This window comes from Lepidochelys kempii, chromosome 1, assembly GCF_965140285.1.
Source record: "Lepidochelys kempii isolate rLepKem1 chromosome 1, rLepKem1.hap1, whole genome shotgun sequence".
Lineage (NCBI taxonomy): Eukaryota > Metazoa > Chordata > Testudines > Cheloniidae > Lepidochelys > Lepidochelys kempii.
In genome coordinates, this window is record NC_136380.1 from 255,554,131 (window position 1) to 255,570,243 (window position 16,113).

The 16,113-nt window shown below is 44.7% G+C and overlaps 1 protein-coding gene across 3 annotated transcripts in view; it reads right to left on the reverse strand.

The window, feature by feature from the left end:
- The window catches only part of SYN3 (synapsin III), a 279,590-nt gene that overhangs the window by 246,755 nt on the left and 16,722 nt on the right, over nucleotides 1-16,113 (reverse strand). For all 3 annotated transcript variants that reach the window (XM_073324725.2, XM_073324735.2, XM_073324744.2), the window contains exon 2: nucleotides 5,246-5,723. In XM_073324725.2, coding sequence (XP_073180826.1) covers nucleotides 5,246-5,562 — 317 coding nt within the window. In that variant the 5' untranslated portion in view covers nucleotides 5,563-5,723. The remainder of the gene's footprint in view (nucleotides 1-5,245; nucleotides 5,724-16,113) is intronic.

The following is a 16,113-nucleotide window of genomic DNA, read 5'->3' on the forward strand; positions in this document are numbered from 1 at the left end:
CAATATTCCTAACTTCAGATACAGAAATGATACATATATACTAATAGGATAATCACATTTAGTCAATCATAACCTTTCCAATGATATCTCACATGACCCATTTTTGCACAAAACATATCTTAGTTGTGCCATACAATCTCTCTATGAAGAATATGGGCTTAGTGCCACACCTTCCTCTTTGATTACACTGCTAGGACTAAGCAGCAGACTGGCCCCTAGGCCCCAGATGGTAGCACGGTGTATTAGACATGTGAACGGGTCCAACAGAGAGCTAGATGGATGATGTGGTAATGGACTACCCCCTGGTGGTGTCTCCTTTATACTGCAGGGAAGTTTAGCACAAGCCAGTGACTCAGCTATTGAGTTTATTGTTACACTTGAGAAAAACCAGCAGGTGCATCAAGGTAGTAAATAAGTAAGAAAATACCAGCTAAAACAGAAGGCAGCAGTGCCAAGTGCGTGTGTGTGTGGGGGGGAGAATCACCTCTTATAGAAATGGTAGCCAGCAAAGCCCTGGTTTTGCTAGATTCGCACAAACACTAGATGCAGTTGCCATCCTACCAGAGACTTTCCTACTATGTTAAAAGGCCAGTTTTCATGGGGAAAATTCCACTCGTTTTCACTCTCGTTTCAGGTTGGATGAAGGATCCTGTATTAGTTACTGGCCTCAGTTGCTACACCTCCACCTTGATGCAAACTCCAAGCCCATTACCCTGGGAAGGGGAGGATAGAGTAAGGGAGAGGAGGGCAGTCCTTGCTTTGTAACGAATCCCCTCTTTTGAGGCAGAAACAAGCCATGCTGTTAATGATGGGTCTGTAATGCACTCATGTCTGCTGGGAAATAAGTGGAGACTAATGAAGGCCATTACACCCAAGATCTTGGTTTACATTTATAACAAGGGGACCAGAGGTAAAGCCAGCATTTGAGCCCTTCAGGAATGGTCCTGTGGTTAGGGTGCTACTCTAGGACTCAGCAGACCTGGGCTTTGCTTCAGATTTCCTGAGTGACCTTGGGCAAGTCACAGTCTCTCTGCATAATGGGGATGATAGTCCTGCTCCATCTCAGAGGGCTGTCGTGGGTCTCCCATACAAGGGTAATGGGGGCTACAGATATACCTAAAATAAAAAAGGTTGTTGTAGGTATTTCCCGAGCGTCACAAAGCAGCCAGAAAGCTGCCCCTGAGGGGCAGCTAGGGATTCCCACGAGGAGGAAAGTCAGTGTGATTGGTTTCATGGCACCTGCTTCCTCAAACAACCCAGCACAGAGGATGTGGCAGAAATGGGGCCAGAGCAGCCTCCTCACTACCTGCTTCTTTTGGTGGCGAAGGTGCACAATGGGAAGCAGGGCTGGACCACAGTGTCCTTACAAGTTAGCAGAATCCTTAGATAGATTCAGCTTGCAGGTAGCTCCAGGATCTGAGAAACTGAAAGGAGACTTAGCCACAGATGCCTCCTCCTCCCCATCAGCCCAGCGGCAACATGCTCTGCTCCAGCCAGCTCAGTATTTTTATTCGCATTTTACAGATAAGGAAAATGAGGCACAGTGAAGGTAAGTAACGTACCTCGGGTGAGTTAAAACAACAAGTTTGTGGCAGAGCCAAGAATGTAAGCCAATGTGCCTCAGCTCCCAGATGTGTTCTTTAGCCACTAGGCAAGTTTTCCTCTCCGCTTTCAAGGATGGTATAGATGAGGAAAAGACCAATTAAAGTAAGGGAGATCTCCTCTCACAAGGAGGGCATTTTAAATCAAAATCATTATGTATTTTGTAACAGGAAAAAAGGGAATTGTAACCTGAATGTAGTTCTCTAACTTTTAACCAGAGGATGACTCAAGGAACAGCTAATCTATATTTTGTTGGTGAAAGAGAGATGCTTTTGAGCTTACACAAAAGCTCTTCTTCAGGTCCCCAAATCTGTGTAAATTCAAAAGCTTGTTTCCCTCATGAATAGAAGTTTGGTCCAATAAAAGATATTAGCTCAGTCACCTTGTCTCTCTAAGATCCTTGGACCAACATGGTTACAACAATACTGCAAACAATATTTATTTTGACAGGGCTTTAAGGGAAAATCTTGAAATGGTCATCTGTCGATGAAACATGACACAATTGAAATCTGACAGGTTCTAGGGAGCAAAGACACATTTCACTCAAAGACAGTTTTGCTGTTAGAGAAACCTAGTTTTAGAACATGGGTGGGCAAACTACGGCCCGTGGGCTGCGTCTGGCCCATCAGACCTTTTAATCCGGCCCTCAAGCTCCCACCCAGAAGCAGGGTTAGGGGCTTGCCTCGCTCCGCACGTGCTGTGGTTCCGTGTGGCTCCCGGAAGCAGCGGCATGTCCCCTCTCCAGCCCCTATGCAGAGGGACTGCCAGGGGGCTCTGCACTGCATGCTGCCCCCATCTCAAGCACCAGCTCTTCAGCTCCCATTGGCCAGGAACTGTGGCCAATGGGAGCTGCAAGGGTGGTTCCTGCGGACGGGGCAGCACGCAGAGCCCCCTGGCCACGCCTTTGTGTAGGAGCTGGAGAAGGGGACATGCCGCTGCTTCTGGGAGCTACTTGAGGTAAGCGCCATCTGGAGCCTGCACCCCGACCTTCTCCTATTCCCCAACCCCCTGCTCCAGCCCTGATCCCCCTCCCACCCTCTAAACCCCTCAGTCCCAGTGCAGAGCACCCTCCTGCACCTCAAACCCCTCATCCTCAGCCACACCCCCAGCCGGAGCCTTCACCCCCTGCCGCACCCCAATCCCCAATGTCATGAGCATTCATGAACATTCACACAATTTTCACACACAGATGTGGCCCTCAGGCCAAAAGGTTTGCCCACCCCTGTTTTAGAGGTAAGCTCTTTATCTGAGGCCATTTAGATGGAACGTAGGTAATGAGATATTTCTTTAACTGGAGTTGAATGTAAAATGATCTTGAAGGAATTTTGTGCAATCTTTATTGCTGGCATTTAAAATTTCCACCATTGTTGGAAATATACAACCACTTCTTCTGTTTTCTCTTGCTGAAGTGATTGCCTGGGTTAGTTGGAGAACCCCTTTATCCCTCTTTCTTTCTCAGATAATGTTCTTATTTACCTAGCTCCAGTTCTGAAAAGAGTTTGGAGTTGCTGGTGTGACAGAGTGGAACCATTCCCTCAGCAATGGCCCTTGCAGTGCCCAGGGGTAGGCTGGACACTGAGGAGGATGAAGAACAAGAAAGCAAAAGCAATTTAATCTTTGACCATCACTTCCAGGTTTCAGCTGGGAAACAAAGGGTGGGAGGTAGTGGGGAGATAATTAAATATTGCAGGAAAGGCCATTTACAACGTTCCTGATGAGGCTGAAGTGAGCAAGTACAACACAATCCCATATAACCAAAATCTGGGTAACCCAAATACTCACGTGTTCCCCAGGGTTATATTCTCTTCTCCTGTAAGGGAGTCTCCAAAACCAGAGGGCAGTGAAGAGCTCCCTGGCAGCTGCCGAGGCCGACTGGCAGTGGCAGATGTTTGATGACTTCCTGAAGGCTAGTACCAAGAAGCAGGCCACACTCTGGGTTTCCTCCCTCTGGATCTCCTGGCCAGCTTGCCCAAGGCAGACAGGCACTGAGAGAGCGATGGAGGTGATAAAAACACAGCTTCTCAGGGCCTTGGAACAAATGTGTAGTCACACAGCTTAATGTACTACTGAATGGTGCTCAGATATTATGGTGATGTGTGTGGTCTAAAAACCTTTATAGGACAGAACAGTAAAAATGGATGCTGGCAGGCTTTGCAGATTAGCCAACTTTCAAGGAGATGTCCTCCAATCAAATAGGCCAGCTCCCCTGAATTTCGGAAGGATTCAGGTGTCTTCCAAGACTTCTGGAAAAAGTGTTCTGTCTTGGCAAATCTCACAAAAAAAGCCCTTTCTAATAACATTTCCAGCAAACCATGTTTGCATAAGCATATCCTTTGGAGGCTTAGCTAAACCTCTGAACGTTTTGCTGTTTGCTATCACGATTAGCAAGGGAGGGGATTATCACTTGTAGTAGTCTGTCTGTTTTTACTATTTTAATTACTTTTTGGTGAATGTAGATGTTGTGAAAGGCACTGGATTGACAGCCCTAGAGACAGAGGTCTTCTCTTTATTTATAGAACAGGTATAGCAAACACAATGGTGTTGTGCATGCCTGCCAAACCACACCACAATGTGCCTTTATACCTTTACACAATGTGCCTGCAGAGACCAGGTCTAGGAGTGAAAGAGGAATTCAATCTGCTGAGCACAGACATCTCTTCTGAGACTGTCAACAAGTTTGCTAATTAGTGCCAAAGGACATTTTTCTCTGAATACAGTAGGAAGAGGGCCTGAAACATAAGCCCATGTATCAGAGGCTTGGTATGAGGCCTCCGGCCTGGGCTAACGTAGCCAAACCTTTGCTGATATAAAGCAAAGTTAAGTTGTGAGCAAGAGGCAGGCCCTGCTCACAGAATCTGGCAAGAACAGGGCTAATACTGCAGAAACACACATTCCTAAGTAGTGCTAGGCACAAGAAGATATATGCAAACACATTCCAGAAAGGTGGTACCAGAACACCTCGATACCAGCACATTCCCCAAACATAACAGGAACACACTGACCCATCCTAAAGATAAGGTCAGGATGACAGCATGATGGACAGAGATGTTTTGATCAAACCAACATGTACGAGGCAATGGGTGGCACCCTAATACGTCAGAGGGTGGCACCCTGATACGTCAGAGGCAATGTGTAACTTGTTGGTGTATAAAGATGTATCTCAGAGGGAGTGTCTTTGGCCAGCCGAGGGGTCAGTGAAAAGTCCTGCCACTGACTGAGCTGCGTCCACTGTCATGGGCACACATGTGCTAGTGTAACTCTAGACATTGATCCAGGGAGCTAGGACCGTGCTTCACTGCCAATAAACCTGGCTGGGTGCCTTCATACCTTAATGGATCTTGTGGTCATTGGGCTGTTCGCTCGAGGTCTGCTGTGCCAGCTGTCTGCACAGAGCTGGGACAGCACACAGAGAGAACACACACACACATGCAGCCGAACATCTGACGACACTGAGAACTGAAGAAACCGACACATTCATGTTGTGCAGGCCACCGAACAACCAGACCTTGGTCACCACTGACACGGACAGGTGACTTAGACACAAATTTCTCTATATCCTATTGCTGATCTCCCAAGCCACACAGCCTCCTACACCCCAGTAATACTGCTGTCATTAAAGCAGCCAGTAGACGTGTGTGCTTACCAATCTGTGTGAGCATCGTCAATCACCAAAAGGATCTTGGGTTTCTGAGCCACAGGAGTGGGGCTTGCCGAGTGCTCCATGAGTCCTGCAGCTGCTTGTGTGGTCTGCTTCATGGCACTGGAGATGGAACTGAAGATATTGGTTCCAGAAGAGGAAGAGGGTGATGGCTGAGATGGTTGCTGCTGTTGCTTCCTCTCAGTTGCTGGAGAACCTGGAGAGCTAGTGGAGTTATCAGGACGCTGAAGATCCATCATATAGCCATTGGGCAAGTTGGCCACAAAACTACTGTCTGAGAGGCGCCTTCGGAGGAAATTCATTGCTGAAGCTCAGGATGGAGAACTTCTCCACAATGCGAGTGAGACTAAATAACTGTATTCCACAGTCTAGAGGGGCTTTTGGAGTCACTATAGCTTAGCCAGAGAGATGCTGTCACCCTTGAAATCGTGTTTGAGGAAGAAATACAAATAGACCTTTTTTCCTGTGGGAGAACAAGAGACACTTTTGTGAGATGCAGATAAATTGTTTCACATTAGAACAACTCACTGAGCCTTTAAAGAACATCCTAAGGCCTAAAGCTTAGTCAACACTTGTGTAAGTGGAGAAGGGTTATTACTTTATATGCAGGGTATCCTACACCAACTTGCTAGCAAGGCACATTGGCCAAGTGGGTAGAAGTAGGTAGGCTTCATGGCCTTTTCCTGCCCCCAAGTGTTACTGAATTGTACACAGCTCCTCCTCCAGTCACAACAAAAAGATTAAAATAGCTAGAGCCCTGCAAATCGGTGGATATCCACTTTATATCCGTGGATCAGATGCAGATACAAATTTTTGTGTCTGTGCAGGGCTCTAAAAATAGCTGTGTCTATTGATTTAGTGTCCCAGTAGCTAGTGTTTCAGAGGAAGTTGGAAGAAGAAGAAGAAGAAGAAGAAGAAAAAAAGAGTCCCATAATACATTTGGCTATTTCTACCACATTGTTCACCATGGAGAAGAAAAATGCTTTTCATTCCAGCTAGCAATCTGAGTCTATTCTGAGGCAAGAGAACTGAGACAAATATCGGATACTTTGGAATTTCAGCAAATGGATTGGCTAAAAAGACCCTGTTTGTTGCTGGCTTGTTAAAGGGACTCTGAATTTTGAGAAGCAAACATTCTAAACACAACCATTAGTGGGACAAAAAATCCTGGAGCAAGGCTCGTGTGACACTCCAAAACCAGTTTTCAAGTACAGTTTCAGTTTTTCTGTACTTGGCTCTGTATATGCAATTTTGTGTGTCCCCCATATCTAGATTTTGGGCTTGATGAATATTAGGTAGCTAACTAGAGATATCCTCACATTATCTGATTGGCTAGTTCACTTCAGGGGCATACACAAAATTGGAAGCACAATTTTTAAAAGGCTAAATTGAGGCTGCTTTGCAAACTTGGTCCTCTAGATTTAAATGCTTCTTTTAGGAATAAGATGTATTACTCTGCGGATCTTCTCCAATCAGGTAAATGAACAAGGAGAAATTTAGACACCTGGATTTTTTTCTGAGCCACTAAACTGTCTTGTTATTTATGGAAAATGCATCCAAGATTTCAGAGCAAACTAATGCCACATGACTTAGTGGAATCACTTCACTATTTCACAACTGGAGACACTGGGGCCAGGGAATAGGATTTTCACAGGGACTCTGCAAGGCCCCCTTCTCTGCTAACACAGCATACAACTTTGGGTCTTGTCTAGGCATAGCAGGGAATGAGCAGGGAAACAAAAAAGATACAATAGCAACATAATGGTAGTCAATCATGTTTATGTCTTGGATACCAGTAACAGGTAACACAAGGACATTTATTACAGCAGATGTCTGGAGCAGTGAAAGTGATGGCGGCTTTTTGAATCAGTGGGGGCCATTCCTAGTGTCACAGTTACAGGTATAGAAGCACCTTGGACTCCTCTCAAGTCTCTCTGTGTGCACCCCTCAGGTCTTAGGCCTCAAGCCTTTATTTCCCTGGAATCCTGCAATTCTCCAACTCTTAGACCAGGCCTCAGGCTACCCTCTTCCCCTGCCATGTACCAACTGTGATTTCCCTACAGGTCCAACTGGGCTTGGCACCTGCAAGTCTTCTTTTCGGGAGATGTGACCAGCAGTTAATACAGTGGCTAGATAGCATTCTTAAAGGTAAGAACTTAGTAGCAGGAACACAGCATCCGAGAAAGGATTTAAAAACAGAACAGCCTGTGCACATCTATCTTACTAAGGTTTACCGTCCCCAGGAAGGTTATAAAGGCCCAGCTGCTTCAGACCCCTTCTGTAGGGCCTGTGTCTGTATAAGCCTCTTCCTTTCAAACAGACCCTGACAACTGCCTTTCCCTTTCTCTTGATGGTGATTTTTAACCAATTAGTGGCCTTTTGATATTCTGGTTCCCATCCTTGGCAAAATAAGCCTTGTATCTTTACTGGTGACTGGAAGGAGCTTCCAGCTAATAGCTCAAGTATTGCTCCTTAATGACCCCTGCCTTGTTTACTGGGAGGTTACTTATCGAGAAATATTATCTTGCCTTCCTGCTAATTTCCTAACCACCCTGCTATGGAACTAAATCAACATATGCATATGGTAAATATTCCAGTAATTTAATATAGTTACACACACACACACACACACACACCATAATCAGGTCACATACAGTATGCTTAAATTATTACAGATCAGCCTCACAGCTTTCACATCTAGTAAAATGGAACCATTCCACCCCATGGTTCAGATTTAACCTTCTGACTGCCACTGTCCTGACCACAATAATAACAACAAATCTCTGTATTAGCAAAGATGTTATCTCCGGTGGTAACCACAATGGCAGAATGGTGAGTGAAGGCTTTCTTGAAGAGTAAGGGTAGCTTAATAGAAGGGCATTGCACAGGCCTCTCCTGGGGGAGGTGCATATGTCATTTCTCTGCATAATACAGAAAGAGAAATGGAATAAATATATAACTACTCTACATGACACATTCATGTAGATAACTCGCTGATCGCCCCTCTTTCTCAGTATGAGGCAGGAGCTCGCGAGAGGGGAGGGCTCCTGCCTCATACTGAGAAAGAGGGACGATCAGCAAGTTATCTCAAGTGCCTATACACAAATGCAAGAAGCCTGGGAAACAAGCAGGGAGAACTGGAAGTCCTGGCACAGTCAAGGAATTATGATGTGATTGGAATAACAGAGACTTGGTGGGATAACTCACATGACTGGAGTACTGTCATGGATGGATATAAACTGTTCAGGAAGGACAGGCAGGGTAGAAAAGGTGGGGAAGTTGCATTGTATGTAAGGGAGCAGTATGACTGCTCAGAGCTCAAGTATGAAACTGCAGAAAAACCTCAGAGTCTCTGGATTAAGTTTAGAAGTGTGAGCAACAAGGGTGATGTCGTGGTGGGAGTCTGCTATAGACCACCAGACCGGGGGATGAGGTGGACGAGGCTTTCTTCCAGCAACTAATGGAAGTTACTAGATCGCAGGCCCTGGTTCTCATGGGAGTCTTCAATCACCCTGATATCTGCTGGGAGAGCAATACAGCGGTGCACAGACAATACAGGAAGTTTTTGAAAAATGTAGGGGACAATTTCCTGGTGCAAGTGCTGGAGGAACCAACTAGGGGCAGAGCTCTTCTTGACCTGCTGCTCACAAACCAGGAAGAATTAGTAGGGGAAGCAAAAGTGGATGGGAACCTGGGAGGCAGTGACCATGAGATGGTCGAGGTCGAGTTCAGGATCCTGACACAGGGAAGAAAGGAGAGCAGCAGAATATGCACTCTCGACTTCAGAAAAGCAGACTTTGACTCCCTCAGAGAACTGATGGGCAGGATCCCCTGGGAGAATAACATGAGGGGGAAAGGAGTCCAGGAGAGCTGGCTGTATTTTAAAGAATCCTTATTGAGGTTACAGGGACAAGCCATCCCGATGTGTAAAAAGAATAGTAAATATGGCAGGCGACCAGCTTGGCTTAACAGTGAAATCCTTGTTGATCTTGAACACAAAAAAGAAGCTTACAAGAAGTGGAAGATTGGACAAATGACCAGGGAAGAGTATACAAATATTGCTTGGGGATGCAGGAGTGAAATCAGGAAGGCCAAGTCCCACCTGGAGTTGCAGCTAGCAAGAGATGTTAAGAGTAACAAGAAGGGTTTCTTCAGGTATGTTAGCAACAAGAAGAAAGTCAAGAAAAGTGTGGGCCCCTTACTGAATGAGGGAGGCAACCTAGTGTCAGAGGATGTGGAAAAAGCTAATGTACTCAATGCTTTTTTTGCCTCTGTCTTCACGAACAAGGTCAGCTCCCAGACTACTGCACTGGGCAGCACAGCATGGGGAGGAGGTGACCAGCCCTCTGTGGAGAAAGAAGTGGTTCGGGACTATTTAGAAAAGCTGGATGAGCACAATTCCATGGGGCTGGATGTGCTGCATCCGAGAGTGCTAAAGGAGTTGGCGGATGTGATTGCAGAGCCATTGGCCATTATCTTTGAAAACTCATGGCGATCGGGGGAAGTCCCAGACGACTGGAAAAAGGCTAATGTAGTGCCCATCTTTAAAAAAGGGAAGAAGGAGGATCCAGGGAACTACAGGCCAATCAGCTTCACCTCAGTCCCTGGAAAAAAATCATTGGAGCAGGTCCTCAAGGAATCAATTCTGAAGCACTTAGAGAAGAGGAAAGTGATCAGGAACAGTCAGCATGGATTCACCAAGGGCAAGTCTAATCTAATTGCCTTCTATGACGAGATAACTGGCTCTGTGGATGAGGGGAAAGCAGTGGACGTGTTGCTCCTTGACTTTAGCAAAGCTTTTGACACGGTCTCCCACAGTATTCTTGCCAGCAAGTTAAAGAAGTATGGGCTGGATGAATGGACTATAAGGTGGATAGAAAGTTGGCTAGATTGTTGGGCTCAACGGGTTGTGATCAATGGCTCTATGTCTAGTTGGCAGTCAGTATCAAAGTGGAGTGCCCCAAGGGTCAGTCCTCAGGCCGGTTTTGTTCAATATCTTCATAAATGGATCTGGAGGATGGTATGAATTGCACCCTCAGCAAGTTTGCATATGACACTAAACTGGGAGGAGAGGTAGGTACGCTGGAGGGTAGGGATAGGGCCCTAGACAAATTAGAGGATTGGGCCAAAAGAAATCTGATGAGGTTCAACAAGGACAAGTGCAGAGTCCTGCACTTAGGACGGAAGAATCCCATGCACCGCTACAGACTCGGGACCGAATGGCTAGGCAGCAGTTCTGCAGAAAAGGACCTAGGGGTTACAGTGGACGAGAAGCTGGATATGAGTCAACAGTGTGCCCTTGTTGCCAAGAAGGCCAATGGCATTTTGGGATGTATACGTAGGGGCATTGCCAGCAGATCAAGGGATGTGATCATTCCCCTCTATTCGACATTGGTGAGGCCTCATCTGGAGTACTTTATCCAGTTTTGGGCCCCACACTACAAGAAGGATGTGGAAAAATTGGAAAGAGTCCAGCGGAGGGCAACAAAAATGATTAGGGGGCTGGAGCACATGACTTATGAGGAGAGGCTGAGGGAACTGGGATTGTTTAGTCTGCGGAAGAGAAGAATGAGGGGGGATTTGATAGCTGCTTTCAACTACCTGAAAGGGGGTTCCAAAGAGGATGGATCTAGACTGTTCTCAGTGGTAGCAGATGACAGAACAAGGAGTAATGGTCTCAAGTTGCAGCTGGGGAGGTTTAGGTTGGATATTAGGAAAAGCTTTTTCACTAGGAGTGTGGTGAAACACTGGAATGGGTTACCTAGGGAGGTGGTGGAATCTCCTTCCTTAGAAGTTTTTAAGATCAGGCTTGACAAAGCCCTGGCTGGGATGATTTAATTGGGAATTGGTCCTGCTTTGAGCAGGGGGTTGGACTAGATGACCTCCTGAGGTTCCTTCCAACCCTGATATTCTATGATTCTGTGATACCCACATTCTAGTACGAGGGACATTTAAGCAGAGTTTCTGTCTGCAGACCACCAAGGTCCAAGTTTAGCGTTGGTTATAGTGGTGTGCAGTTCACATATAGACAGAGTCCAATCACAGCATAATGCCATAATTTGGTACATTTGCTTGGAGTATTTGGCATCAGGTGGCAAACAGTGGAGGGTTAGCAGAAATCTAACTTCAATATCAACAGTGACACACACAGTAATATACCATTTTATATCTTTCGTGCAGCTTTTTGGGAAGTTGTCCGCTGTTCCACTGCTAAAGCATTCATTTCCTGCCATTATGGCTATCAGCCATTAGAGGGAGCCTGTGGCTATTGGTAATAATCATGATGGGTAAAATTTTTGAAAGCACTTAAGTGACTTAAGAACCAAAGTCCCATGAAACTTGCAGCTCCACATTTGAAATTTTTACCCACTATTTGGTGCTTGTATAGTTCTTACCTCCTCTACAAGCCTGACATCTTCTAAGCAAGGGACAAAGTAATATTAACTAATCTGTATGGATCAACAACAGGAAATAACAAAACAGAGTGAAATAATTTAAAATAATAAATACAAGTATCCTACACTACAGAAAGCGTGTGTCATCCAGGAACAGAGATGCAGTGGTGCATACTGGCACTGGAAAGCAAGGAAAAGGAATAGAAATTAGTTATTCTGTACTGCCACATGGAAGACATAGATTGGACTCATTTACTCGTCTCCTTCTCCATGGACTGGCGTGGGCTTGGAGTTCTGTGGAGACGGTGCTCTGGGGCTGCCTCTGTGCCACTGACTGAACCCTCCAAAATCAATGTATTGTTGATAAATTCCAAAGGAAGATAACCCCACTGTGGCAGGAAGGTTGCTGACCAAGATTCTAGAAATTCAGGAAGGATTTGACCTCCAACTCCATCTGTAAAAGTGTGTGTGGGGGGGAAATGACAAAAGGTGTGCTCGTTTCTTTACGAAACCCTTAGGAAAAGAGTGTACCATGAGGGGATATTTTCATCAGCCTTAGGTTAGCATAATTAACAAAGTAATTGAAATCCATTTTTTTAAATTAAGGTAATTGTAGCTCTGCCTTACCAATATATTGATTACCACTAGTCCAGCTACAGAGAAGGGTTTATCTAAGATGAAAGAAAGATCAGTAATTGAATACATAAGTAAAAGGCCAACAAGCACCCTGCTTACCGGAAAACATCAAAAACAATCTATTCTGCATTACACCCACCCTGTACGTACGCACCTTTGTTCTTTAGCTCTACAGACATGTACATCAGAACAGGGGCTTCATTTTCACTGGGCCAACACATCCTGCAGCTCCTAACCACAACCTCAGCTGAAGTCAACGTGCAACATCCATGACGAGTTCACAAGCCCCATTTGGTCTTTGTGTAACTCCACTGATTGCATTCAGCAGGAGGGGGAACAATATCCAGGGTCCAAATATTCTATGAGCTAAACAGTCAGGATCAATGTGTTGGTCATATTATGTAAATTATTTAGTGAGATTATTTGCATATTTTGCAAATAATTTGCATACAACCACAAATTTAAGCTTATGATCAACACCCCTTCCCCCAAACAGTGGCAGGGTTAGGGTATGGAGCTGTAAAAAGCTTGACAATTATGGCTAGGACAGGTTTGACACAGAGAATGCCCTACAGAAGTCCAGAAGTCAGAATGGCAAAGATTCAAACCTCAGTTCTGGACAGACTTCCATCTGCAGGTCCCAAAACACTTTGCACACATGAATGAATTTATCTCACAGGAATGTTGTGAAGCTATCACCCTCGCTTTACAAAGAAGAAAACAGGGGCAAAGATAGGAGTATAATCTAGCTCTCCTCAGTCACCATCCAATGTTTTAACCTCTAGACCGAACTTCCTCCCCTTATGTGAAAGGCTGAAAACCAAAGGAAAGAGTCAGAGACTTGTCTACACCAGTGGCTCTCAACTTTTCCAGACTACTGTATCCCTTTCAGGAGTCTGATTTGTCTTGTGTACCCCCAAGTTTCACCTCACTTAAAAACAACTTGCTTACAAAATCAGATATAAATGTCACAGCACAGTATTACTGAAAAATTGCTCACTTTCTCATTTTTACCATAGAACTATAAAATAAATCAATTGGAATATAAATATTGTACTTACATTTCAGTGTATAGTACATAGAGCAGTATAAACAAGTTATTGTCTACATGGAATTTTAGTTTGTACTGACTATGCTATGTAGCCTGTTGTAAAACTAGGCAAATATCTAGATGAGTTGATGTACCCCCTGGAAGACCTCTGCGTACCCCCAGGGGTACACATACCCCTGGTTGAGAACCATTGGTCTACACTATTGTTAAAGTCAATGTAACTTACTTTGCTCAAGGGTGTGAAAAACACACCCCGAGCCACATAAGTTACATCGACAAAGTGTGTCAACACCACACTATGTTGGTGGGAGACACACTCCTGCTGACATAGCTTATGCCTCTCATTGAGGTGGAGTAATTACATCGATAGGAGAGTGCTCTCCCATCGACATAGTGTGTCTTCACCAGACGTGCTACACTGGCACAGCTGCACTGATGTAGCGTGGAAGTGAAGACAAGCCCCAAACAACTCACAAAACTGGAGCAGCTCAAGAGACTAGTGGAAATGCAAGGGGATCTGGAGCTGACAGGGAAAGAAGGGTTTCGGGAGCTCTTCAGCTCATTCTTGACCAACCCTCTCTCGCTGGTGTTCAAAACAGAACTGTGTCAAGAACTGTGTTTCCTCAGTTGGTAAGAGGACCTCTGCAATTCAGGGCCTTTGAGGGCAAAAGTTACAGGGGAAAATGCAGAGAACCTCTACAAATAAATGAATGAAAGTTCCAAGATTGAAACAACAAACAAAAACCACCCCTGCCTCCCACTCCTGGAAATAATTTTGCCCTCTGGGAAAGAAAGCAAAAAATGAAGAACAAAGAGAAAGAGTAAGAAATCAGAAGGGGGAAAAAGTCAGGCAAACTCAAAGACAGCAAGAGAACCCAGGAACACCCAGCCATATACAGAGATACAGAAGGAAACAAAAACAGAGGCAACAGGAACAACTGCATGCGCTGACATTGAAGATTATAGCAGAAAGGGGCTAATGAAATTAGAATATGATGCAAAGATGCAGATTATCTTTATTATCGAGTTAAATTTTGGCTAGTTTTTACAAAGGATATTAAGGGAATTAAGCAACCAACCCCCAGAGCATTTCAGAGGGAGTTGGGCACTGAACTGCCTCAGGCCATTTCTCCATAATTTAGCAGCAAAAATCCAAGCCATCTTTAAACTTTGACATGTGTTTAAAAACAAAACAAAACAAACATGTTCACTTACACCTTTTACTATCCCTATGGGTGAGCTGGAGCCCAGAGGAAACAGAAGCAAGTTGGCTGATTTCTGCTAAGTGAGTTAAGAGTTCCCTTGAGCCTTTTATGAATGCCAGCAGGAGGCACTGAACTGACAGACTCATGTCAGACTGCATCCAGGACCCTGCTCCTAACGACTTCAAGTGAGCAATGTTCAGATCAGGAAACAATGGACCTCAGCCTCCTTGCATCTGAGATCAAGAGAGTCACTTGCATAGGTCTGCCACAAAGGGGTGGTGCTCTTTGTCTGGCAACCCTCATGGTACCACATCTATTAATACATCACACATCTTTCAAAGTGCAGAGCGTTGAACATAGATTCACATTTGAAACAGCCAAATGGGCCCAGTTCTGTTCTCTGTAAGACTGATACAAATCAGGAGTGAATTTCCGTGGAAGAGCACAGAATGTGGCCTTTCCACTTTTCGAAGGAATAGAGAAAGACACATTTGGGAGTCCAGCAATTACTATTAGGTGACTAGTATTACCAACCCTGAGTTTCAAAAATCATGAGTCAGGGCTCAAAATCAAAATCATTAGATTTTTTTTTAAAATGCCTACTTTTTAAGACAAAGAATCCAAACTTATTTCTTATTTGCCTTCTGGTTTCGGAGCCCTTTGGGTTCACAGGGGATTACATTTCCAAGATTCTCTCCTCAGCCATGAAGACTAGAAAGGTTTCAGAGTAGCAGCCATGTTAGTCTGTATTCGCAAAAAGAAAAGGAGTACTTGTGGCACCTTAGAGACTAACCAATTTATTTGAGCATAAGCTTTCGTGAATGCTCAAATAAACTGGTTCGTCTCTAAGGTGCCACAAGTACTCCTTTTCTTTTTGCGAAGACTAGAAACTTTTTTAAAAATGAAATCTGAGGTTGTTACGTAATCACTCAGTTACAGGAGCTGGGGCTTTAGGAACATGCACAGAACATCATGAGACTTGTAATAAAATTGCGAGAGGTAGCATCACTGGGAGCTCTATAGTCCATTAGTTAGGAAGATCTTCTGTGGCACTGCTGGTTTTCCACATCATAACCTGCTTATCAGCAAAGCCAGAGACAGCTCAATGAGAGCCAGCAATGCTGGGCAAAGAAATCCAATGTTAATCCTTGGAAAATACAGAGACATCTCCATATTAAGGGTCTGTGGAACTGGCACACTGTCTCCATTCTTTATCTCCCTAAAGTAAAAGGGGCCTTTGCAAACCCAAGGCTTGCTTTGTAATATTGACACGAATGCTCCCGTTAAGACTAATACTTGTATGTATGCTGAGGGCACTCCCCCACATCAGATCAAAGGAAAGCAGGCGGCAGCAGTGCAAACTGGGAAGTTTATGCAAATCAGCATTCCGTAAATTTAATAGGCAAAGCTGTAAAAGGGACCCAGCAGTGTTCAAAAGCTCCAGGCTGTTTTTTTTTTTTCTCCCCTCAATCCAGTCTTGGATTTGATGGCAGCTCATACAATCTGTTGGTCTTTTAGTCACCTGCAGAAAGTGTATAAACATTGATTTCATAGTGACAGGAATGA